We start from the raw sequence: 25,685 nt of genomic DNA on the forward strand, positions 1-25,685 counted from the left end.
ACTGATTAGAGGTTTTCTTACGGCTACACAGCTGTTCAATCCCAACCCCTTGAGTTCCCTTCGCATTGTGCGTGTGGAAATGCTTTTGCGTTCACAATTAAACATACTCCTGAGTTCTGCTGTTGTTTTTCTTCGATTTGATTTGACCAAACGTTTAAGTAATCGCCGATCACGATCATTCAGGATTTTTTTCCGACCACATTTCTTCCTGGAAGACGATGGTTCCCCACCATCCTTCCAGTTTTTAATGATGCGTTGGACAGTTCTTAACCCAATTCTAGCAGTTTCTGCAATCTCCTTAGATGTTTTCTCTGCTTGATGCATGCCAATGATTTGACCCTTCTTAAACAGACTAACGTCTTTTCCACGACCACAGGATGTGTCTTTTGCCACGGTTGTTTAAGAAATGAGGAGTTACTCATTGCATCAGCTGGGGTTAAATAACTTGTTGCCAGCTGAAAGATAATCGCCTACGCAGTACTTATCCAATAGGAGGCTTGTACCTATTTGCTTAGTTAAATCCAGGTGGCGACTTTTTTTTTGGCCAGGCAGTGTATATATATATATATATACAGTATATATACAGTATATACAGTACAGACCAAAAGTTTGGACACACCTTTTAATTCAATGAGTTTCCTTTATTTTCATGACTATTGACATTGTAGATTCACACTGAAGGCATCAAAACTATGAATAACACATGTGGAAATATGCACTAAACAAAAAAGTGTAAAACAACTGAAAATACCCCTTATATTTTAGTTTCTTCAAAGTAGCAACCTTTTGCTGTGATTACTGCTTTGCACACACTCTGCATTTTCTTGATGAGCTTCAAGAGGTCGTCACCTGAAATGGTTTTCACTTCATAGGTGTGCCCTGTCAGGTTAATAAGTGGGATTTCTTGCCTTATAAATAGTCATGAAAATAAAGAAAACCCATTGAATTAGAAGGTGTGTCCAAACTTTTGGTCTGTACTGTATAGATATATATATAAATATATATATATAAAAAAAAAGAAATATGATTAAAATCACACATCAAAAACTTTGTTCATTTGATTAGTCATTAAAAATGACGTGCCATCATCCTCTAACTACGTCCTGTCGTCTTCTTTGTGGTTTGCACCAGTGGTAACATACGACTGTTGATAGTGTAACTCAAGTGAAGCAAAAAAAGTGTTTCCATTTCAGTTTAGTGAAATAAATCAATTTTGATACAGCCGGAAAAAAAACACCTGATATTGATGAAAAAACCCTGAGTTTTTTTTAGAAACTGCCATGTTTCCATTAAGTGAATTTATTTTCAAAATGTTAAATTGCTCAATTATATGGTGAATGGAAATGCAGCTCATAACGCCTACCAGCTGTTTTCAGAATTAACAGAGGAAGTAAATTTGGATAATCTCTTACTTCATGTTGGTATATGTAAGTCAGATTGTCTTAAAGGGACAGCAACCCGCCTACACAAACTGGAAATGTTTGGCGGCTCCACAGGGAGGTCAGCATCCCCTCTTCATCTCTGCTCCACCTTCTCCACTAAACACTCTACTCTCTCTACTATCTTCATATTCATCTGGTCCTAGTAGTTTACCAGCGTTTCACTCTGCTGTTAAGCTGAATCAGATTAATAAAATATTAGGACTATTACATCCAAAGTCATTTTTTGGAATGACGTAAGGAGCAGAAACGATAAAAAATGTGTTTCTGTTTCTTTTTGCTTTGTCTGTGTCTGGTTGTGAACTGCGGTGGTTTATAGCAATGTGGTTTTAAAGATAGCAGCACACGCGGACGCCGCTCCTTATCGCCAGGTTATCGTGAACAACCCCACTGTCTCCATCCCACAGGCGGAGGCGAGAGTGCGACAGAGGGAAATGGGGAGAGAGAAAAGAGAAAGAAAAAAACGGAGGAGGTGGAGGAGAGGAGAATGTCAAACTGTCTGGCCTTTTCTTGGCAATCTTACCACGCTGTCTGTCTGAGAAATTAATCTTCTGTCATCTTTAGATAGAAATCTCTCACTTATCTGTCTTCACCCACGCCTTCTTCCACTTCACCATTCCCCTTTCACTCTAACTGTATCACTTATTTTCTTTTAATTTATTTTTTCCCACATTTCACCCACCTCCTCCAGTATTTACAGTGTTTCTGTGACTTTCTCCTGGTCTCTCTACATTACTGGAGAGAAGAAGCTCTTTTAACACTTTGTGCACTCCTATTCTCTGCCTGGGCACTTTTCCTCCATCAAACTGTTCGATTTCCACAGAGACACTTATGAAACGTTTCATTCTTCTGTAAATTGTCATATAAATTATGTTCAGATGGTTTTTGGCCTTTTTTCCCCACAATGCTAAAAAGGAGATGACATTTACTTCAACTTAATTTCATAACATTGTTTGCATCTATAATGTACTTCTGAAGCTTTAATTGAATCAATAAGGAATGAATGATGATGCAACATGGAAAATAACTCATGTGGAAGAAGGGGAGCAACACTCCACATGAGGGAACAACATAACATGATGTAAAGCTAAAAAAAGTCAATTTCATGATACTGCTCCTTTTATTAAGGCCATCATTTTTCTCCAACCTCTTAGTTTGCAGAACTTAGTGTGGCTCTTCTGCAAAAACATCCTAATAAAATACATGAAGTTTGAGGCTGTAATGCCTCAAAATGTGATAAGGGAAACAATTGAAAAAACACTACAAATAACAGCTACAACAAAGTCCATTAAATTGTTTTCATGGAACTAATGACAGGTTTATTCTTCTCCTTTAATCTTCTAAGTAAAGAGATTTTGTGAATCCGTCACTTCAACAGATTCAACATGAAAACATCAAAAGTCAACAGAAAGACTACTGTAGATCAGTAAGGAGGGAAGATAAAAAGATGTCTCTTACATGTTTCTCCCCTTCGATCCTCTTATCAGCCTGTTGAACAGCCTCCAGGTATTTAAAATACAACTCCATCAGTCGATCAACCTGGAGATACAATGAGGAAGCGTTAGAAGGAAGAACAGTGACGTGAGATTAGAAACCAAAGAATGGGAGCGAAAACAAGACGAAACTAAATAGACTCATCATATAATCAAAAAAGTGCTTAGATTGTGTAAAAAGGTGGCTGGCTAAAAAGTCTCTCCAAATAAATTAAGATAAAATTAAAGCTTGCAGGTCTAATAATGGAAAATATTGTTTTTTCTGCCAAGTCTTTAATAAGGAGCCCTTAGAGTTAGTTTTGACTCTGGTTTTACTTGAGATGGTCACATTAAGTCTCTGGTTCGATCATGTGTTTATTATTTTTAAAATATTGCTAAGCTTAGTATGGTACAGTATCTTTTAGCATTTATTGTGAAAACGTCCTTATTACGATAACAATTCTGACTCATCGTTGTCACGATAACAATAATTAATGGTTGCTGGAGTCACTGCCAGCTAGACTTTCCATTGACATGGCATTTCAGTCCATGGTCTTCTTTTCATGAACAAAATGCTCAAGCTGTCTCAGACTGGAAGGGAGGAAAGTCTTTCCATTGTTATTCGAGAGATTTGGGCTCAAGCTAGGCTGAGGAAGATTATTAGCCCGAGCAGCGAAAGCACTGCGAAGGCCTATTGTAATTGAAAAGTTTATTATTTTTCTTACCCCAAATGAATTGGCTTTCTGGGGGCTTTATCATATTCAAAAACAACCTAAAGTTGGCGGACGCGTCAAGATTGCGAAAAATGTACGTATTTTAAGGTCGACGTAAAAATCGCGAAAGAAACGGCTCAACAGCGCCACGTAGCAATTTTCAAAATACCCTCTACATTGGCCTTAGTTTATCGTACAGACATGAAATTTGGCACACTTGTACAACTCCCCAAGATGCACAGAAAAGTCTCTTGCACACATGGTCTACACCACAGGTGTCAAACTCCAGTCCTCAAAACACTGGAATGAAATGCCTTAATTACCTCCTCCTTGTGTAGATAAGTTCTCCAGAGCCTTGCTAATGACCTAATTATTCTATTCAGATGTGGTGCAGCAGAGGCACATCTTCAAGTTGCAGGACACCAGCCCTTGAGGACTGGAGTTTGACATCCCTGGTCCACACCAAACAGGAAGTCGACCATTTTGGATTGAAGGTCCGATTTTGACCCCATTTTGGCTGTTCACAATCTCCACATTTGATTGAACTCCTCCTAGGGATTTTGATTGATTGGCTTCAGATTTGGTCAGTTTGTTCATAAGGCATGTCTGATTCAACGTTGTCAAAACGGTGAGTTTTCGTACGTGTTGAAGGGGTGTTGCCAGAGGTCAAAGTTCGCGTACTCGCCTTGAAAGACGAAACTATTGTATCTCCTACACCAGCGGTCCCCAACCTTTTTAGTCGGGCAGACCGGTCAGCCCTTCGCAATTTTGCTTCAGACCGGGTGGGGGTGTGCTCGTCGTAAGTATCGAGTCCGATGCTGTTGTTCGGGAGGGGTGTGGGAGGTTACGCGTGCGCAGTACTCCGATGTTGTTTTGTTACTCATTCTGCTGCATGTTGCGCTCAAGATGTAATCGGTAAAATCCTATAGCGTTTGACCTACAGACTTCAAAATCACTCAGCATACTCTTGAGGCATAGTAGGTCAAAAGCTATCCTACAATTTTTTGTACATCAAAGCATGTAAAGTTTGACACTTAGGCGTGGCTAAGTGTCAAACTTCAAACTTTGACTATTCGCCATGAAACATCAAGGAGCAATAACTTTCACAGGCAAGGTCAGAACTGCATCAGACTTTCCATGTCTCATAGACCAGCCCTGATCACATTCACATGGTCAATTGGTGACATCAATTAAGACCACGCCCCTTTCCAACAGGAAGTCACCTGTTTTTTCTGCTGGATGTCTTACTTGTACTCTATGATTCATAAGGGTTTAATCCTGTGCCAACTGACAGAAAATGACATGAATACTGAATGCTCGCTGACACACTGAATGCTCAGTGTGGGCGTGGCAGAAAGACAAATTTCACTCCCTCGCCGTTTGCATACGATCGTCTCTAAATCACACATGCATCATCCAATTTATACCCAAATTGTTATGAATGACTCTTGTGAATCTCTACAGAGCCCAATAGCATTACATTGTAATTTCATTCCACTGTGCACCTAGGTTAATCCATCAGCCATCCATAATAATGCAAGAATACATTAGATGGTGATTGCATGCTTCTGCTTAAACTTCCTGCTTTCATGACAAAACATCTTTGTGGCGTGAAGTTTAACTTTTTCCAGAAATTTACCTTAACTTAATGTGTATGGTGTAATTTTCATAAATGATGCACAAATCATTGCCCGACTCAGCTGAATCAAATTCAGCTGAATTTGATTACTTAATCATACTTATATACATGCAAATGTACATTTTCAACTGAATCAAATTTTAATAGAAAAAGAGCCTGAACAGGTCTGTCTATCTGCATAGGAGACAAACTCAATAAAATGGTTGAATGGAGCAGAGAGGCAAATTTCACTACAGCTTTCAGTGCAACAAAAATAAATAAAAACTTTGTTTGAATTTCAATGAATAGAGTTGAGTCCAAAAAAACCAGAAGGAGTAAGGATGAAAAATATTTAAAAATAAATCAAAAAAGCCAAAAGAAACGGGAGAACAGCCAACCTTTTCACAGTCGTTTTCTGTAAACTTGTTGAGGAGCCTGGTTCTCTGCTGGGACTTGAGGTTTCTCAGCATGGAAGCGATGACGGAGCAGACGTGTTCTGAGGAAGAGTTAAAAGTAACGCTGTGAACAACAAGCATCTCAAGTCCCACCAACAAAGTATGGAAGCTAATTACACCGAAAAACAAAGTAGATTACAGAGAAATGAGTACACAACACAAAAGTGCTTAAACTTTAATCAACATATGTTTTAATTCTGACCAAATAAATAAGGTAAATCTAAATCAATTTTCATTTCGGAGCCGACTGGAACATGTGTAGCAGTTTTGACCGAGGCTGAATGTTGTTTCTTGTGGTGATAGAAGTATGCCTGTGGCAGCTTTGGGGCCATTTAAGGCGCAGAAGATCTGCAGACATGTTAATTGACTAAATTAGCAACACAAACAAAATGAAACCCCTGCTACTCAATGCTCAAGAAGGATCATAGTCACATCTCCTTTTAGTCAGCGGCTCCCGGAGCAGGTGGCAATCATAGCACAATATTTCTCCAAGATATTGAATGGAAATGCGGTGCACACACTAGGGAGGCAGTCAGGGGACGACATTGTAAAAATCTCTGGATATATACAAAGCAAAGACAGAAAAATGTAATTGGACTTTATCAACAAGAGGTCAATATTCTCTCTCAATGAGGCTTTGCAGTTGCTAAGCAACAGGAGTGCATGAATCAATCCCGTTTCTGCGTTTTAAAAAGGGGTCTTGTTTGCTGTCGGCTTCCTTTGTGCAATTCCCCCTATGACCCGCAGCGTCTTTACTCACAGGACATGAGAGCTGAGAAAACTAAAGACTGTAACACCTGCCGCCATCAGTAGGTTCAGAAGACACAAAGATCCATCAAGAGTAAGAGTGTGAGTAGAAACAGAGAAAGTGCACTGGAACAATATACAACACAGCAGTCAGGAGGATTTAAAAGCACAGACCTGAGGTAAAAACATGAAATAAACATCAGGAAAAACTCACATACTGGGACATATGCAACAAATTCATCAGACAAAAGCTTACAGTTTTGTGAAATAAGTCATCCAAAATCTAATGATGTTGTTTAAGCTCCAAAGAATGCAGGTTTGCATATTTAATAGGAAAACTAGGAATCCATTGATCCACTTTTTCAGTACCAATACCGATACCTGAGGTTTAGTATCGGCTGATATTGACCCGATACAGAAAATCAGCTGAAAATTTTTTAAACACAGAGGAAAATGTACCAAATTACTAATTTATTTGATAAGTCTGCACCAGTGAAGCTTACTGAAACACACCAACAGCTTCACAAGCTAACATGGAAAACAACTTTAATTTGATCAGTCAGTGTAGCTAGCACAATAACAGCTAATGGAAAATAAATAATAAAGAAACTGATAAAATCAATAGATTTACTACCTCGGTCAAACATGTAAAAACTGCAACAAATATTTTTTCAAAAGGGTCAAAAGAGCAACAAGGAAACCTAAACATAATGTAAAATAAATAAAAAAGACATGACGTCGCGCAGAGCACAAAGCATAAAGTAAAACTGAATAGATCTGCACTTATGAATAGGTTATATTTTCACAAAGCCTGATCTGGATTTTTTTTCAATATCAGAACCAATACAGATATTAATATTGGATCAGGCATCTCTAGTGAAAACTAAAATGTAATTGAATTAACTGCAGGGTTTGTAATTAATTACATACAATTAATTGTATTTTAATCATATATTTATAGTTATATTGACAAATATATGGATAAGTAAGCAATATTTTCAATTCAAATGGCATTTTTTCTGCTATATTATTAAATAAATAGACACATGAGCTCAACATCAAAGATTTTTATTGTTTATGTTCTATTATCCAAGTTATTCAACCATCTGAACTAATGGAAAGTTGCAGGATTGATTACAGCTGCAGTGTTTTAGTGTGCACCTACACGTCTGTCAAAGAATGTGTGTGTTTCAGTGTGTGAAACCAGGTCAATGTGGCTCAGGTGTAAAAATCTTGAGTGGATGACAAGACTATAGAAAGAAAAACACCATAAGTTCTGTCTAATTATCATTTAAATTGTTTGATCCAAGAATAAATACGCTGCATTCCACTATATTTTTAGCTTTAATTGGTGAGATTACTTTCAATGCATCAAATAATCTTTAAGAAAAATCATTCAACAACATGTTGAGACGTCTGCTATTTGAGCAACGTGTGAAGAGGTCACACTTTGGTTATCAATTGATTCCAACACAGATACTTGGTGGAAATTAAAATGATATTTACAGATTTTGCAGTTCTATCTATTTTGATTTTTACAATAAGAAAGCTTAAACATCGGGCATATTTAGATGTTTATTGGCCTTTTTGCCTGGTACATCTTATATGTTTTCTTACAATTCCTAATAGTACAGAGTGTGGTTCAAAACAAAACACTTTATATCAAGGTAGTGTGGTTGTAATATACAAAATTATATGTTGAACTAGTACCACCATCTGCGATGGATTGGCGACCTGTCCAGGGTGACCCACCTCTCGCCTGAAATGTCTGGAGATGGGCACCAGCACCTCTCCCGACCCCACTAGGGACAAGGTTGTAAGAAAATGGATGGATAGTACCATTATCTTAGGTAAAAATAAACAGATTTGAAGCTTGAACAAATGATGGAAACCTACCGCAGCACAGTATTCTCTACTATATATACTGAAAAACATAAGATTTCCAGACCAAACTGGCAAATAAACTCTACTTGGTCCAAGAAAACTCTCAAAACAACCGAGATGAACTGCACTGGTCCAACAGTAGAAATCACAACTTGATCGCTTTTGAACAATATTTGGCATTGACTAAAAACTAAGAATTCCCATCATATAGGTTAATAAATACACCAGCCAACAGAATGTCGTGTGAGGCACTTTTTCTTGAGTTTATTAAATAGAAGATAAAGAGGCAGCAGCCCCTCCATGACCCTGCAAGGATAAAACATGTATAAATAATTAATGGGATAGAGGCTCAAATGATGCATAAACGGAACCAATCTTGAAATTTCTTCACTTTATGTTGGCTTAAAAACTGTTACTGAAGCATATTTTCTTTATATTTCTTTATCTTTGTATATTATGTATATACACATAACCTGCATCTTAACTCGAGTCTAGCAAATCTCAATCTCGTTGTAATCTGTTGATGACAATGACAAATAAATCTTATCTTATCTTATATTTTATGTAACGGAACATTATATAATAATGTAATAAAATTGGGCTTTAAAATGTAATATTATTAAAATTACATTATGTAATTATTGATGCAAAATGTAATAAAATCCTTTAACATTTTGAATCATTCTGGCTGTGAGTCTGAAAATGTAAATAAATAACTAAAAGTTCGGCTTTTATTGACCAAAATTTCAATTAAAATGCACATAGGACCTACAACATGATCGTTAGCAGAAGTATTATAATAATAATGTGGCGCATTATCACATAATGTGCCACATTATTACATTATCCTTTCTAAAAAAGCGTTACCTCAGCATTTTGTAATAAATGTAATGTTATTACATATGCGGCAAAAAGTATTACAGAATGAGCTCAAGAGTTTCGCGCCAGTTATTACATAATGAAGTTTTATTAATGTTTTATTTAATTCTGAAGCCCGATTTTATTAAACTATTACACATTGCGGCGTTATTAAATATTGCACAGTCTATGGATGTTTACATTTTGGTCCCTGGTAACTCTCTTGTAAAAAGTCTCAATCTCAAGGTCATCTCAGATACTGTTTAGGAATCTTTTTGACAGCAAGACGGGAAAAAGGTGATTTGGTTGTGAATAGGTCAGCCTGGTGAAAGGGCCCCTTATTTTACTGTAGAACATGATCTTTCTTGTACAAAGAGACAAGGAGGCCGGCTGCCATTTCCAAAAGGACAATACTTTATCAACTTGATCCAACTGGTAATTGATGTCAGCACCTCCGTGCCCCGCTCAGGGGGGCTATCGATCGCTGGCTGCAGAACGTTCTCTCCAAAGACCTGGAAACTCCACAGAAACTGCTCCTCTGAGGTTTGTGAAGCAGTTGAAGCATGAGTGGGTTGTGGGCACCAAAGAGGAGACCTAAGCTGAAGCTAAAACGGCTTCTTCACCTTTCTAAAGCAAGACAGAAGGTCAATACTGCTTCACAATAAATTATAATAGGAAAACCACAAACTGTTGCTATACTTTAAAGAGTGCTCACTGGTTTCAAAGCAGAACAAATTCAAGATTTCCAGAAAAACGGCAAAATTAAACCAAAATAAATAATTGAAATTGGTGTGGATTAAGTGGTAATAAAAAAGTAATGTAGTTGAAGCTGATTTGGTACAGCAAGGTGAATAAAGTAGTAGAGATTAAATGACTCAGTCGCAACTTAGTGTTCACAAACGCAACTTACTCATTTCTTAATCCAACTGATTAATAAATAGATCTTACAGTACTGCTGGGGAAACGTTTTTTTGTGGCCTGATAAATTTGTCAAACTAATAAAAAAATATGTCACCAAGACTGTGAGGGATTTGTGTTTTAATTACAATACAATAAAGCAAGAAAAATTTGTTTTTCTACAGTGCACAAAAAAAAACCATTCTTGACCTAAAATTCAGATTTTTTTAATGAAATTACCAGTTTGAAAACAGCAGAAGTGAAAAAGACTGCTGTAAAAACAGATCACCAAATAGTTGCTTTTTTTCCCCTAAATATTCAATCCAAACTTTTCATGCACAAAATTAAAATATGCACAAGAATATGAAACTATGGGAGAGATTCCTATTGGACTTTTCTAAGCTGAGTTTGAATTAATCAAACTCAGATTATTACCTTTGGTTTAGTTGTTTAACCTGTTTCACAAGGTGGAAACTAAATGATAAAATCTACCATTACTCCTGGTGCATGATGTGTCGTGATTTGGTAGGATGCTTAAAGTTTTAACAAACGTGGAGCTTGTTTTAGAACTGGAGCTGGTGCAATGACCACGCTGTGCTTTAGAAACATTTTAGTTTTGAAAAGGTGAAAATACTGTACAAGACAGATCTTGGTTGTGTGCAAACATCTAGAGCAGTGGAAGTGGTGTTGGACCATTACATTAACGACACCAAGTGAGGATTAAACTATGGAGCGCTACGGGGGAGCAACAATTAGCTTCAGCTCCAACATAAACTCTTTATTTTATTCTGTTGGACTTTCAAAGCATCATCGATAAGCACAAAGTCTAAAAGATGTTGGCAGTCTGTTGGAGGACTCTCATATAGGAAAACACTATTTAGGAACCAGAAAATAACTACACGCCGCTTGCTTATAACTGAAAGTGAAAAGATGACACAACCTACTTTTTCATTAATTTAGGGTTAATAATTATTTGACTCTTTGGGGGCTTTCATGGAGAACGGAAATTTCATTCCCAGGTGGCTAGTTGATCACAAATGTAGATCAGGAATGTGGATCAATACATTATTTAGTTGTAAGAATGCACTGATAAATCGGCCCTGATTTCCTTAATTATGGGAGATCAGTGACCGGACAATTTTTGGATGAGAAACCGATCTTAACCATTGATCTTATCTCAGCAAAGTTCTGGAAATCAGCCACTGTCACCTTCTCTCTGTAGTGAAAAATGGCCAACTGACAGACCCGCTCAACGCGTCACGTCTCTGGCTAACTATGGTCACCACTGCCACCATCTTAGTGACTTTGTTGCTATATTTAACGACTTTTTGGCCAAAATCTGAATTTTAATGTCAGTCTTTTTAAAGATCTATGAATGACCAGAAAACTGCAGTGGGACTTTATAAACTTTGCTAAAATAGGCTTATGGTTATGAACCGATTTGTAGGTTAGTTTCAAACACCAACAAGTAATCAGAACTATCAATCCACATGAAACAGCATTTATAACAAGTTTAGTCTTACAGTTTGTATGCACACACTCTCATTCTGCACTGCAATCCAGCAATCGATGCACTGGTGGAAGATAAAAAACAGACATTTTAAGGCACAGCATCCGGACACTGAGCTGGCTCCGGCTGTAGGAGACAAACCCAGTTATTTGCTGTCACCTAATAGATATAAGTAAGATGTAACATCTGGACCAAAACTGGTCTGGCAATAGGACAGCTCTAGTGAAAATAAATGTTCTATTCCTCAAACAAGAAAATATTGTAGTCTGGTCTACAGTTGCAAACACAATTGGCTTTAAACATTGTTTAGGAAAAATGAAAATGCCTCAGTCTTCTTAATACAATTTACATTCCCTTAGTGTTAGAAGTTTAAATATTCTTAGGAAGTAAAAAGTAGATTGCGAATGTATTCCAGCCTGAGTAATGTGCTACTTCAAAAACCAACCGTACATTACATATAGCTCATAATAAAACAGTTTCAGCTAATAAACTCATGTTTCCAACTGAGAGATACATTTCTTCCAACTATTCTGCACAGAATATTAGGCATTTCAAAATTGAACACATAAATATGCCCCAGCATATTTCATTCACGTTCATGGAGATGAAACATGATGAATCCTCACAGCAGGGAAGTTTTAAGCTTGAACAAGATGATAATGAGATGCATCTTTACATAAGCATCAAACAACAAAGCCTTCCTTCTAAACAAACTTATAATAGGATTACATGATACAACTCTGTCAAGAAAGATTACAATCAAATTTGCATCATGTAGAATGTTACTGATCTGAATCTGTGGTAAAAGGCAATCAGTCCTGGAAGGCAACGATTAAGTGAGAGATGCGTTTGATTAGTTTGGATTGAACTGCGTGATTAATTTTTCATTAATATATTCAGATCACCATGTTTCCCTACTGAAGTAAAATACCCAACAATGTCAAAAGGTGGCCAAAAATATTCATACCCATTGACCTTTTTGTATTTTGTCACATTACAACCAACAACTTCATTATACCGTATTTGAACCATGCGGCTTGTAGCCCGGTGCGGCTCTTTAGCAGGAAGTGCATCATTGGAAGTGAAAATTGGAAATCAAAGAAGAAAGTGCTGATTTTCATTTAGAACAAGCACATGCTAGCAGCAGGCACGACGGAGAAATTTCTTCAAATTCATACCCCCTCATCATGGAGACCACACGAAGAAGTTCATATGATGCAGCTTTTAAGTTGAAGCTATCAATCTGGCAGTACAGATCGATAGCCGCTGCACGTAAGCTCGGCGTGAACGAATTCATGGTTCAGTGTTGGAGAGGCAGGGCTGCGTCCTCAATAGCAGATTTATGAAGGACGCAGCCCTCTGCTGCTTCCTTGTGGAAAACCGAGAGCAGCGGCTTATCTCCGCCCCTCTCAGAGGGAGGTACAACCCACATATATAAGCCAGTGCAGCTTTCCAGTTTTTTTTTACTTTGTGGGTGCGGCTTATAGTGAGGTGCACTCTATAATCTGGAAAACATGGTAATGTGGGATTTATTTGACGACTGAAGTGGAAAGAACCTGAACATGGTTTTCATTTCTTCTAGCGAATAAAAATATTCAATCCAAGTTATTCCATCCTCTAATAATAGAAGGTGCAGCCAAACTGCAAACCTAATAAGTCAGGCAACGACTGACATTAGTCAGAGAGGAAGCCGAGAGGCTCAAGGTAACTCGTGAGGAGCTGCAGAGATCCACAGTTCAGATTCTATGCCCTCCAAGGCGGGGATAGGTCCAACCAGGTGATTTGCCCAGCTGAATGGTTGCCATGGAGATTGTAGAATTTCTCAAACATGCATGAAAGAATCAGTAACAGTCTAGATATGTTTTTGGTGAAAGAACAACATTGTAATATGATGTACAGCTCAACAAAGTGGATTTTTACATAATACTGCTCCTTTAAAAGGAGAAGAAATAAAAGAAACAACCTCTTTAATTTCTGTTATAACCTCATGATGTGCCTGCAACCTTTGCTTTTATTTGCAGGAGCAGCACGACGAGCCAATTTAATAGAGACATTCTGTTTTCATTAGAAGGGCTTTTCCTTTCCCTTTCAATGCAAATACTCAAAGGAACTGCAACCGTTTTAAAATATGACACTTTGTCTAACACAGGTCTCTGTCAGCCTGCATGCCTTACTCATTACTTATTTTATAGTGTTCATTAGAAAAAGAAAGGTCACAAAACAGGCATCTGCAGCTTGTTTGTGTGGAATTTAAATCACATCAAGCACAAAGGCCTCTGTGGCCTCACTCCCCACCAACAGCAGCAGCGAACACGCACGCGGCTAAACAAATAAACCCCTTTCCGAGTCAGAGTTGGAGATGGAACTATGACTATTGTGCCTCGCCATGTAAATTAGTTGTTTACTTCTGTTCCCTCGAACACTCGCTCGCATCATTAGCCGCCTAAATATTACAACCGGCTGGCACCAATTTCCATCACACAATCTCATTTCAGTGGTAATGACAAAGTACATACACCAATAAACAGAGACCCCAGAAACAAGCAGCAGAATTGTGACAGGAATACTCACGAGCCACTGAATGTAATTTGTCGTTTTTCTTTTTTTTCTTCTTCTTCTTTCCACATACATTCTCTGTATTAATCATGCTCCATTTATGCTAATCTGCCCTGGTGATCTCAGGTCATTTGGAACGAGACTGTTTCAGAGAGGACTTTGCAGGGATCAATCTTTGCACTGAGGTTTATGATACAGAGTAATTAAATGGATACGAAAGAAAGACAAGACTAAAGGGGGAAGGACTTAGAGGTCCCTGCCTACTAATTACTTTTGTTAGAAGCTTACAACAGTTAATTAATCTACAGTGTTATTGTGTTATTCAGAAGAACCCCTTGATTAATGACATTTTCAATTAGTAGGCTTATAGAGAGGGATGGTTAACTCAGTATGATTTTCATTTTGACAGGCATCTCATTACACCTATGGCACTTTGACAAACCAGCAAAGACGTGATGGAAAATCCTATACTAGTTAAATTGCTAATTGCAGAGAACATAAAATAATAGCCAGTAATACGAATACTTGAAGTGCTCATAATTATTAGAACAGTGATACAACCTTACTAAATAATTACGCCACACTGATAGAGATACTGAGATTACAACTAAAGAAGTAAAATTTTTTGCTTTCACAGACAAACTGAAAAATTCACAATATGACTGGTTCCAACTGGTTTAGAATAAATTTACCCCATATACTGTAGTATTTAGAGATAAAAGTATTTATTGTAATGGCAGATTTGAGTTGGAGGTCATCATTTAATTTAACAAACTTTTTATCTGAGCACAGTGATATTACTATTTTTGAATCCGGTCTGGATCTGTTACAGACCGGAGATGGAACTCAAGTAGTGCCGAGATGGAAATAATGTGACTGTTTTGTTGCAGTGCCTTCATGGTCTAGACCACTGGTACTACAAATGTATTTCTTCTTCACAAATGGCGCCAACTAACACACTGGATTTAAAGTAATTTTTGACCAGTTCTTAAGAATGTATTTGGGCTTGCCTTCCAGAGGATGTGTGCACTTCACTGTGGGTGGATTTCCAAATCTCCTGCCTGCCAACAGCTGCCTTGGCAGAGCCTTCAGCACATACGACAGGGGTACAAAAGGTTTTCACTGCGAGGCAGGGTTATCTTCCATACTGTTCCTCTTGCTGCTTAACAGGTTCAAAGGTTAATTCATTGAGTCTCTGGGTGATAAGCGACACAAAGGCAGACAATTTGTTTTCCTCTGCAGAGCTGAGAAACCTCGCCAGACGGATGAAACTTAATTAACACTGACAAGAAAGAGGGGAAAGCCTTTCGTGTTTTGAATGTAGCCAAACAAAAAAAAACCCTAAGATGAAAAAGATTCTACCTATTTTTATTTTCTTCTAGTTTGCACCTCCGATCTCTCACTCCAAAATGAGAGGTTCAGGAGCACAGACGGGAAAGTCAGTCGAGATTGGACTGACATCAAACCGACAGGTGGAAGAAGGAGCCAACCGAAGCGTGATGGAGCGAGTGACTGCAGAAAAAGGGTGGGACATCATATTGCAGAAGTGAAGATAAATTAATGCATAGCTTTATCTTGTTTACTCATTTCACTTTTCAGATTGTATTTAGTGATCTCAATCGATTAAAAAGAATGTGTCTGATTAATCAACATTAATCATTAAGCTTAACTTTGTAAGCTTAGAACGTAAAATGCAAGTTTCTAAAAATGCCTAAGAAAATCTTTTATTATCTCAAACCAAAAGTCTCAGTCAGTTTTCCAGGTTTTCATATTCAGAAAGATTTAAAAGAAGTATTTTTGTTACTAAATTACTAAATGTAATTTAGAAATGTGAACTGTAATCTGGCTGTGCTTTGGTGGAAGGATAACTCACCGTTACAATAAGTAATTTACACACTATCCTGGTTTTATCCAAACTTTAAATGTTGTGTTTAATGGAGAATAGACATGAACCACAGGAACCAAAGACAAGACTCAAACTAGGGATGGCCACATGGAGGTCTATAGGCTCTGCATACAGGGCGTCCCTCTAACTGCTGCATCTTCTAAAGAAAAATTTGTCTCTAAGGTCACCAGTCTGAGTCTCCTTGTTCAGCTTTTCACTCATGTTTGTGACTCCATTGCTGACCGCAGTACAAGACTGCGGTTACCTTGCTGTGAATGAGGTAACCCTCTGCAGCAGAAAAGCTTTTAGGTCAAAATAGGTAATGCCATTAATCTGCATTATGGAATAATAACACATTAAGCTTTTTAGATTGATTGCATGTCTTAAACCATTAACACTGAGAGCCCTACTTATATTTTAGACATTGCAATATCAGCAGGTGCAATTCTGTAATCCCAAAAGATTGCTCAAAGCTTCCACTGTTAACTTGAAGTTGTTTATGAGATCTGTTAGGTGTTACAACACGACCAAAAGCCTGAACAACTGATTAAAGGTCGGACAGATTCATGCTTTCCCAAAATCCTACTGAACAATCTGCATTGTACTCTCAGTTCTCATGTCTAAGGCCACAACAGTGGTAAAATAAGTAGGAGTATAACATTAGGCCTGTCACGATAACAAATTTTGCTGAGCGATTAATTGTCTCAAAAATTATTGCGATAAACGATAATATTGTTTGAAGATCATTTTAAACCGATATAACGGAAATTACGTAATAATGCATGCAATTTCCTGCCAAAGATAGATGTACTTTATTTTCAAAAGAACACTTAACACTGGAACTGATAAACAAAATAAACAAAACAACCAAAAACAAAAATAAAATGGATTCTCAGTCTATATTAAAAAAAAATTACTTGAATAAAAACTAAACAACATAAAGTCAAAGTGGAAATAAATACTTTGGCACTCTTTCAATCAAAAGAGTGCAGATTATGAAGTCTGTATACTTTATTGCCCTTCAGTAATCATTAGATTTAAATAGAAAAGATGGGCACATCCGACTACCTGATGCACTAGTTCACACTACACAATTTTTTGCCCCGATTTTCCCCTTACGACAATCTTAGAACGTTGGGCGTCCTCTAAGATTGCCGCTTGCATTTCGTAACCGATCATCCTGTAGTGTGTGGTGTGTTACAGTAGATCATCATGGCCGCTCCGATCTAAATCAGGGGTTTTCCCCGACTGGGAGCGTTAACACAGCCTGTTGAATGTGAGAGGTAGCCAATCAGAAAGCTCGGATTCCCCTCCATGTTTTCTGAGGGAAAAGTACAGAGGGGAATCCCAAACAGCTGACACGGCGCGGACATTGGAGATTATATATGGAAACAACATTAATGTTTATTCAACATTTCGTGCAAAGAATATAGAAATGACAAGGGGAGGAGTTGGAGCGAAATTGCTAAAGCAGTTGATAAACCTGGTAACTTTTCAGCTGTTCTTCGTTAACGTGACATAAATAGGTTCTAAGTCAGGACTGACACCTAGCCACATGCATTGCAGTTCGACTGTTGTAACGAATTGATTAATGCCTGGTTTTAAAATTAGTTAACTGGACTTGTAGCCATTATTTTGTGCCCATTGTTGGACACCACATGGCACCATCGAACCGTTATACGTAGTATTTCTGTCGGCTAATGTGTGGTCTCTAAGGTTTTGAAAATGGGCCGACAATCGGCCGACAGCTCTAAGATCGTGTAGTGTGAGCTGGGCATTACACTAAGGAAATGAGAGGTCAGGCATTGGAGCTGAGCCTATTTTCATTCAGTGTCTTCAACAGAAAGAGAAAAAGGCCGGAAGAGACCGATAATTAAAATGAGGTTGATAGTTTTAATTTATCGTGCGATTAATTGATTTATTGTTTATCACGACAGGCCTATATAGCATGCAATATATTAATCATATATCTAAATGTTTAAAATGACAAAGGAATCTTTACAAATCCTTCATTGTACAGTTTAAAGTCTACTTTATAACGACATTTAGGGGTTGGACAATGAAACTGAAACACCTGGTTTTAGACCACAATAACTTATTAGTATGGTGTAGGGCCTCCTTTTGCGGCCAATACAGCGTCAATTCGTCTTGGGAATGACATATACAAGTCCTGCACAGTGGTCAGAGGGATTTTAAGCCATTCTTCTTGCAGGATAGTGGCCAGGTCACGACGTGATGCTGGTGGCGGAAAATGTTTCCTGACTCGCTCCTCCAAAACACCCCAAAGTGGCTCAATAATATTTAGATCTGGTGACTGTGCAGGCCATGGGAGATGTTCAACTTCACTTTCATGTTCATCAAACCAATCTTTCACCAGTCTTGCTGTGTGTATTGGTGCATTGTCATCCTGATACACGGCACCTCCTTCAGGATACAATGTTTGAACCATTGGAAGCACATGGTCCTCCAGAATGGTTCAGTAGTCCTTGGCAGTGACGCGCCCATCAAGCACAAGTATGGGGCCAAGGGAATGCCATGATATGGCAGCCCAAACCATCACTGATCCACCCCCAGGCTTCACTCTGGGCATGCAACAGTCTGGGTGGTATGCTTCTTTGGGGCTTCTCCACACCGTAACTCTCCCGGATGTGGGGAAAACAGTAAAGGTGGACTCATCAGAGAACAATACATGTTTCACATTGTCCACAGCCCAAGATTTGCGCTCCTTGCACCATTGAAACCGATGTTTGGCATTGGCACGAGTGACCAAAGGTTTGGCTATAGCAGCCTGGCCGTGTATATTGACCCTGTGGAGCTCCTGACGGACAGTTTTGGTGGAAACAGGAGAGTTCAGGTGCACATTTAATTCTGCCGTGATTTGGGCAGCCGTGGTTTTATGTTTTTTGGATACAATCCGGGTTGGCACCCGAACATCCCTTTCAGACAGCTTCCTCTTGCGTCCACAGTTAATCCTGTTGGATGTGGTTCGTCCTTCTTGGTGGTATGCTGACATTACCCTGGATACCGTGGCTCTTGATACATCACAAAGACTTGCTGTCTTGGTCACAGGTGCGCCAGCAAGACGTGCACCAACAATTTGTCCTCTTTTGAACTCTGGTATGTCACCCATAATGTTGTGTGCATTGCAATATTTTGAGCAAAACTGGGCTCTTACCCTGCTAATTGGACCTTCACACTCTGCTCTTATTGGTTCAATGTGCAATTAATGAAGATTGGCCACCAATTTAGCCATGAAACCTCCCACACTAAAATGAGAGGTGTTTCAGTTTCATTGTCCAACCCCTGTAACTCTTGGTGCTCTTTGTTCAAATATCCTATAAACTTGAGATTTTAATATCACATTAGGGCTGTTGTAAACAAATATTTAAGTAATTGAGTAATCTATCGATTATTCTTACGATTAATCACGTAATCAGATAAAAAATATTATAAAATAAAATATTGATGAATTTGGCATAACACCAGTGTTACTATTGGATAACAATATCAGTCCAGTTTTTCATTTTTGAGCATCCCTAGCAGTTACTTTTTTGTAGTTTAGTAACAATAATAATTCACTTTCAAAGTTAACCTGAAGAAACGTTATACAAAAATCTGAAATTATATTCAATTTAATAATAAAGAGGCAGGCTCACAAATACGCTTATAAAAAATGTCTATGCTCAAGCTTTTGGTTTATGTACTCATCTTCAGTCAATTTAATTTCACCTTGTCCCATACCTGTCAAGATTTGGGTTTGAGAATACGGGAAATGTCGCCTGGAGCTGGAGGGCCAGGCGAACGAACGAACATAAGATGGGGGTGGAGGGAAGGAAATACACCAGGGAACTGACGAACGCAAGTCCGGGGACTGGCAGGCCAGGGGACAAAAGTAAGAACAGGGGAGTAATACGGTATATTTACGGCACCTTCGTTTGTCACACTAAGAAACTAATCTACCAGCTATCTACCGCCACGATTCTTTCCGCCACCCATTTGTTCAGACCGGGATGATATGAAATTTATTGTGCGGTTCGTCCATAAAGCTACACTTACACGGTAACCATCAACTACTCAGCTGCCCGCCGTTTTCAGTCTGCTCACCTGTATAAATACTCCTGCAGGGCTCTTCGCGCTGTTCGCTCTGAACCAGCAGCTTCTGGAGGAGAAAGGCTGCTGTACACCAGGCATTGTGCCAGTCATTTTAAGGATGCCTATTGGTCCCCCAAAACCAATGAAAACCCGGGCATTATCATTAATCAATAAAATCCCCATGGGCCGAACTTGAAAATTGGACGTTATGCCGCTAACATTTGCATTCGTCAACAACTCAGAGGCGGAAGTGAGAACTATGCATAACACAAATAATGTACCAGCAGGAACACGGTGCGCTAAATAATAAAACATAAATTAACAAAGCTTCGAGGCAGGTAAATTTTCCTCAAGGAATTTTAATAATCGAGGTACTCGAGGGCGTGCTGTGGTGGCGTAGGGGATAGTGCAACCCACGTTTGGAGGCCTTGACGCCTCGACGCGGCTGTTGCGGGTTTGATTCCCAGACCCGGCGACATTTACCGCATGTCTTCCTCCCTCTCCTTCCCCCTTTCCTGTCAGCCTACTTCCATATAAGGGACACTAAGCCCACAAAAACACCCCCTGGAGGGGAGAAAAAATAAATAAATAAATAAATAAATAATCAATAATCATCATTCGAGGAATTGTTTCAACCCTATATCACATTGCACAGTTTTAATTGTAAGAATTTTACTTACAATTACTTCATCCCAACTTGTTCCATTACTCTCTGATATCAACAACACATTTTCTGCCACACAACTGCATTTTCCCTTTTCTGATAATTCTGTAAGGCTAAGAGATGGTTGTGTGTGAAAACCCCAGTAAATCAGTCTCAACTCACTCAGGTCCATATAACCAATAACTGTTTGAAGTTGTTTAAATCCTTTTTCTACCCCAATCTGAGGCTCAATTTAAAACTTCACAAGTCATCTTCACTACGTCAACATGCAAACCGCACTGAGGCGGTGACAAACCAAAAAAACCCTCAAACTTTACCCTTTAGAGGTTGCAAAACTATAGTTATGTTGAATGGAAACTTTACCTGTCATTTCAGGTTAAACATTTATTAAAAACCTAACAGAGAATATGCTATCATTAAAACAGTGAAATGTATTAAATCGAAAAAATTTAAGTATTCGGCTTCAGGGTCCCCCACTGATGAAATGTGCGATTCAATACCAGAGATCAAGGTCTGAGCTCATTAAAATTTTATGCACGATTAATTTTGAACACACATAAAAATTTTATGTGAAATAATAAGCGATAGAACATAAGACAGAATGCATGAAGTGGTGAGGTCGTGGAGATTTAGATAAAGTCAGAGTGCTTTCATATTTAAATGGAAATAAAAGGCAGTCAAGCTTCCTTAGACTGCACAGGACAGAGTTTATTTGAGCTTTCACTGTTACTTACTGCACTTAAATATCAAAAAGAGATGCGATGATAACTGCAGCGGTTGTATGAAATGTTTCACAATTGACTGGTTAGAGCACCTAATTAGGACCTGTTGCAGGATTTCAGCGCAGCTACTGAGAATCCAATAATTTTAGCCAAGGTTTGTTCACTTTTCCCACAGTAACATTCAAGCACTTTTGAAGCATTTTAAAGTTTTCAAACTATTCCAGCACCACACTCTGTAGATGAAACAATAGCAAAGAACTAAAAGAGATAATGTCTTATGTCTTATACACCTTACAGTAAGGACAACATCAACTACAATAAAATAAAAATTTCATGTTTTGAAATGTCTCTCCCACACCCCCAATATGGACAGGTCGGAGAACAAAAGACTATTTTAACTAAGAAAATCCCCCAATTTCAATAACGTTGTTTAATGTACAATATAAGCTAACATTTATTTCAATTACACAGATCAATAAGCCATTGATAATAAATATAACAATATAACAATAATAAATATTCATTACATTGAAACAATCCAAACAAATAGTGTTAAGATAAATGCTTATACACAATATACAAGCAAGGTTACCAAAAATATCCCTAAGTAATATTTTCGCTATGTTTTCTGTCATTTAGCAAGTAGAAACAGACCTAAAACAGTAAGTTTATTCTGATTTAACTTCAAACAGTGAGGAAAAATTTTTTTGTCTCTTTTTATTGTATGTATGAAAATATCTGATTTCAACTGTAAACAATGTTCTCTAAATTTAGGTTTTCACTCAAGTATTAGATTGCACTTTATTACAAAATGGTGTAGCTTGAATATCAATCATTTTTAAGGACTTTAAACAGAAACCAAACACTTTTCACACTTTGAAAACATCCAATGAAAATTCAAGCATTTTCAAAGATTTTAAGCACCTTCACAAACCCTGTTCAGTGGCACATTGCTCTTTTTCAGACTCACTTTTTAAAGTTTTTTTTTTTGTTTTTTCCTCTTATTTTATTGATGCCTCAGAAAACAGAGTGTTGCATAAGAGAAGAAATACGGACTCAGTCATACACAGAAATCTAGATGACCCAGAGAAAAAATGGCAGCCTTTGCAATTTTACCTAGCGGGTCATGCTGTTTGAACAGGTCACAGCTGGGCTGCAGCTTTGCAGCTGGCTGCGGCTAGGCCTGTCACAATAGCAAATTTTGCTCAACGATTAATTGTCTCAAAAATTATTGCGATAAACGATAATATTGTTTGAAGACTTTTTTACACTGATTTAATGTAAATGACGTAATAATGCATGCGATTTCCTGCCAAAGATAGATACACTTTATTTTCAAAAGAACACTTAACACTTGAGCTGATAAACAAAATAAACAAAACAACCAAAAACAAAAATAAAATGGATTCTCAGTCTCCATTAACAAAAAACTCACTTGAAAAAAAAACTAAACAACATAAAGCCAAAGTGGAAATAAATACTGCATTCAACCAAAAGAGTGCAGATTATGAAGTCTGTATACTATATTGCCCTTCAGTAATAATCAGATTTAAATAGAGAAGATGGGCACATCCGACTACCTGATGCAATAGTTCACACTACACGATTTTTTGCTCCTATTTTTCCCCTTACAACAATCTTAGAAAGTTGGTCTTTCTAAGATTGTGTGGTGTGTTACGGTAGATCGTTGTTGCCACTCCAATCTAAATCAGGGGTTTTCCCCGACTGGGCGTTAACGCACCATGTTGAATGTGACAGGTAGCCAATCAGAAAGCGCAGATTCCCTCCTTGCTTTCTGAGGGGAAATTATGGAGGGGAATCCCAAACAGCTGACACAGCGCAACCCGAAGTCCAGCGGACATTGGAGATAATATGTGGAAACATTAATGTTTATTCAACATGCAAAGAATATAGAAATGACAAGGGGAGGAGTTGGAGCGAAATTGCTACCGCACTTGATAAACCCGGTAACTTTTCAGCTGTTCTTCGTTAACGTGACATAAATAGGTTATAATGATTTTCATTCAGTCAGGACTTTACCTCACACTAGCAACATGCATTGCAGGTAGATTGTAGTAAAGCATTGATTAATGCCTGGTTTTAAAATTAGTTAACTGAACTTGTAGCCATTATTTTGTGCCCATTGTTGGACACCACAAGGCAGGACCGAACCCGATCGAACAGTTATACCTAGGATTTCTGTCGGTTAATGTGTGATCTGTCAGATTTTGAAAATGGGCCGACAGCTCGTGTGCGCTGGGCTTTACACTAAGGAAATGAGGAAGGGAGGGTCAGTGGAGAGCACTGGAGTTGAGCTTTTTTTCATTCAGTGTCATTAACAGAAAGAGAAAAAGGCCAGAAGAGACGATAATGCCGATAATTAAAATGACGTCGATAGTATTAATTTATCGTACGATTAATTGATTTACCGTTTATCGCGACAGGCCTAGCTGCGGCCCTTGTAAAAGAAATCATGTTAGTACTGCCACGTTCTGTAATTACTGACTGACCTTCATGCTCTTTCTCTGAAGTACCGGTTTTCTTCATCTTCTTTGGGGTTTTCATAAAAAGTGGAAAGATGGTCCGCAAGCCCAGGACATCCACAAATTTATGGCAGTTATCCGCTCCCTCGGGCCCAATCATAGCATGGTCCAGAACCTTCAGAGCACTGGTTCGAGACATTTTCTTCTCTCTGCGGAGAAGATGGCATCAAAAAGGTATATTAGTAAAAGTTCTAAAGTAAGTCTGAACTGGTAGAAAGTGTTCAGTTTAAAAATCAGCTCCAGTCATGTGTTCTTGGTTCAATCATAACAACAATAGATTTTTATATACCGTAATGGAACCAATAACAGAGCTGTCGATCTTGAATAAAACCTAGAAAAAACATGCAAAAGTGTAGATGCTTAACATATACTGCTGTGTGATTACCTGTAGTAGCTACAGGTAATCTCAAAACTATTCATACCCCCAGCAGATTAAGATTTAGACACCATATTCATTCAACCAAGATGTTGAGGTTCTGACAGGCACATCTCAAAAGAAAACAATTCAATTCATTTCAGGGATGCAACCAAATAATCAGCTTACAATATATTGTTGATTAATTCTTTATTAGAATAAATTTTGTTCCAATCGATTAATAATGTAACTTGGAATTTCTTTCAGTGTTGTAGTTTAGTTGCCAGCCTGTAGAGAGCGTCACTGGTCATCATTAAACAGAGCCAGTTGATACAGAAATAAAGATGGCAGGTCATAATAGAAAGGCGAAGAGAAACAAAGTCTGGTGTGGGATCCAAAATGCACTTCATGAAGCTCCGTTTTGAAATATAAACACTCAACAAGCTCCTTAAGATATTACTTTTATTGCGCTGATTCAACCAAGCCAAACATTTTTCCTAGAAACTCTTCTGTTTTCCAAATTTAAGACTAAATAAAATTACACACATGCAAATTTTTCAGTACTATGTAGAATCCTTGCAAATACCAACTGTTGATCATTTTGAGGTTTTACAAAGTGTCCCATTGACCTCGCTTTCTTATTATACATTTATTTTTTTGTTTTAAAGGTTATGTTCAGTGCTTTTTATTAACCCATCATGACACAAACATCAGGCAAACAAATATCCTGCAGAACAAACACTCAACCATTTCCAGCATCAATGCCGTGCGGTGGAATGAAGAAACAACCTTTCTTTAGTCTGTTTACATCTCCCACTCTATCCTACACATCCTCTAAGGAAATGTAGCTGTCTGTCTGAGTGTCATTTCCCCCCATTTCCACCAATGACAGATGACAGAGTTTATCTCAGAGGAGGGACACATATTTCAGGCAGTTGTGTCTGGTTTTGCAGACGACACACTGCAGATGATGGACGGCTAGGGTGGGCAAGGGGAGTGATGTTTCCACATGGAAGCTAAGGCAACTCAGTCTCCAGATAAAAAATATAAAGTAACATAACTATTTGGAGGGAAGAATTTGCTGAAAGTTATTGGCCATGTGAGTATGATGGGAGGCAAATATGTTTTTATACAGACTTTAGAGACAACATAATAACAGTAACTTAGGAGTTATCTGATGTGTATAGTAGTGAACTTTGTCCAAAAATATTGATCTACCAATTAATTACAGATAATTATGATTTATTAATTGCAGACCTTGCTATTAACTTGATT

The 25,685-nt window shown here is 38.0% G+C and overlaps 1 protein-coding gene across 1 annotated transcript in view; it reads right to left on the reverse strand.

The window, feature by feature from the left end:
• Positions 1-25,685, reverse strand: part of ctnnbl1 (catenin, beta like 1) — a 90,946-nt gene that overhangs the window by 39,386 nt on the left and 25,875 nt on the right. The window contains exons 11-13 of the mRNA XM_032568534.1: positions 24,023-24,204; positions 5,641-5,738; positions 2,898-2,978 (exon numbers count right to left, since the gene is read on the reverse strand). Of these exons, the coding sequence (XP_032424425.1) occupies positions 2,898-2,978; positions 5,641-5,738; positions 24,023-24,204 (361 nt within the window). The remainder of the gene's footprint in view (positions 1-2,897; positions 2,979-5,640; positions 5,739-24,022; positions 24,205-25,685) is intronic.

The sequence above is a fragment of the Xiphophorus hellerii genome, chromosome 1, assembly GCF_003331165.1.
Source record: "Xiphophorus hellerii strain 12219 chromosome 1, Xiphophorus_hellerii-4.1, whole genome shotgun sequence".
Classification (NCBI taxonomy): domain Eukaryota; kingdom Metazoa; phylum Chordata; class Actinopteri; order Cyprinodontiformes; family Poeciliidae; genus Xiphophorus; species Xiphophorus hellerii.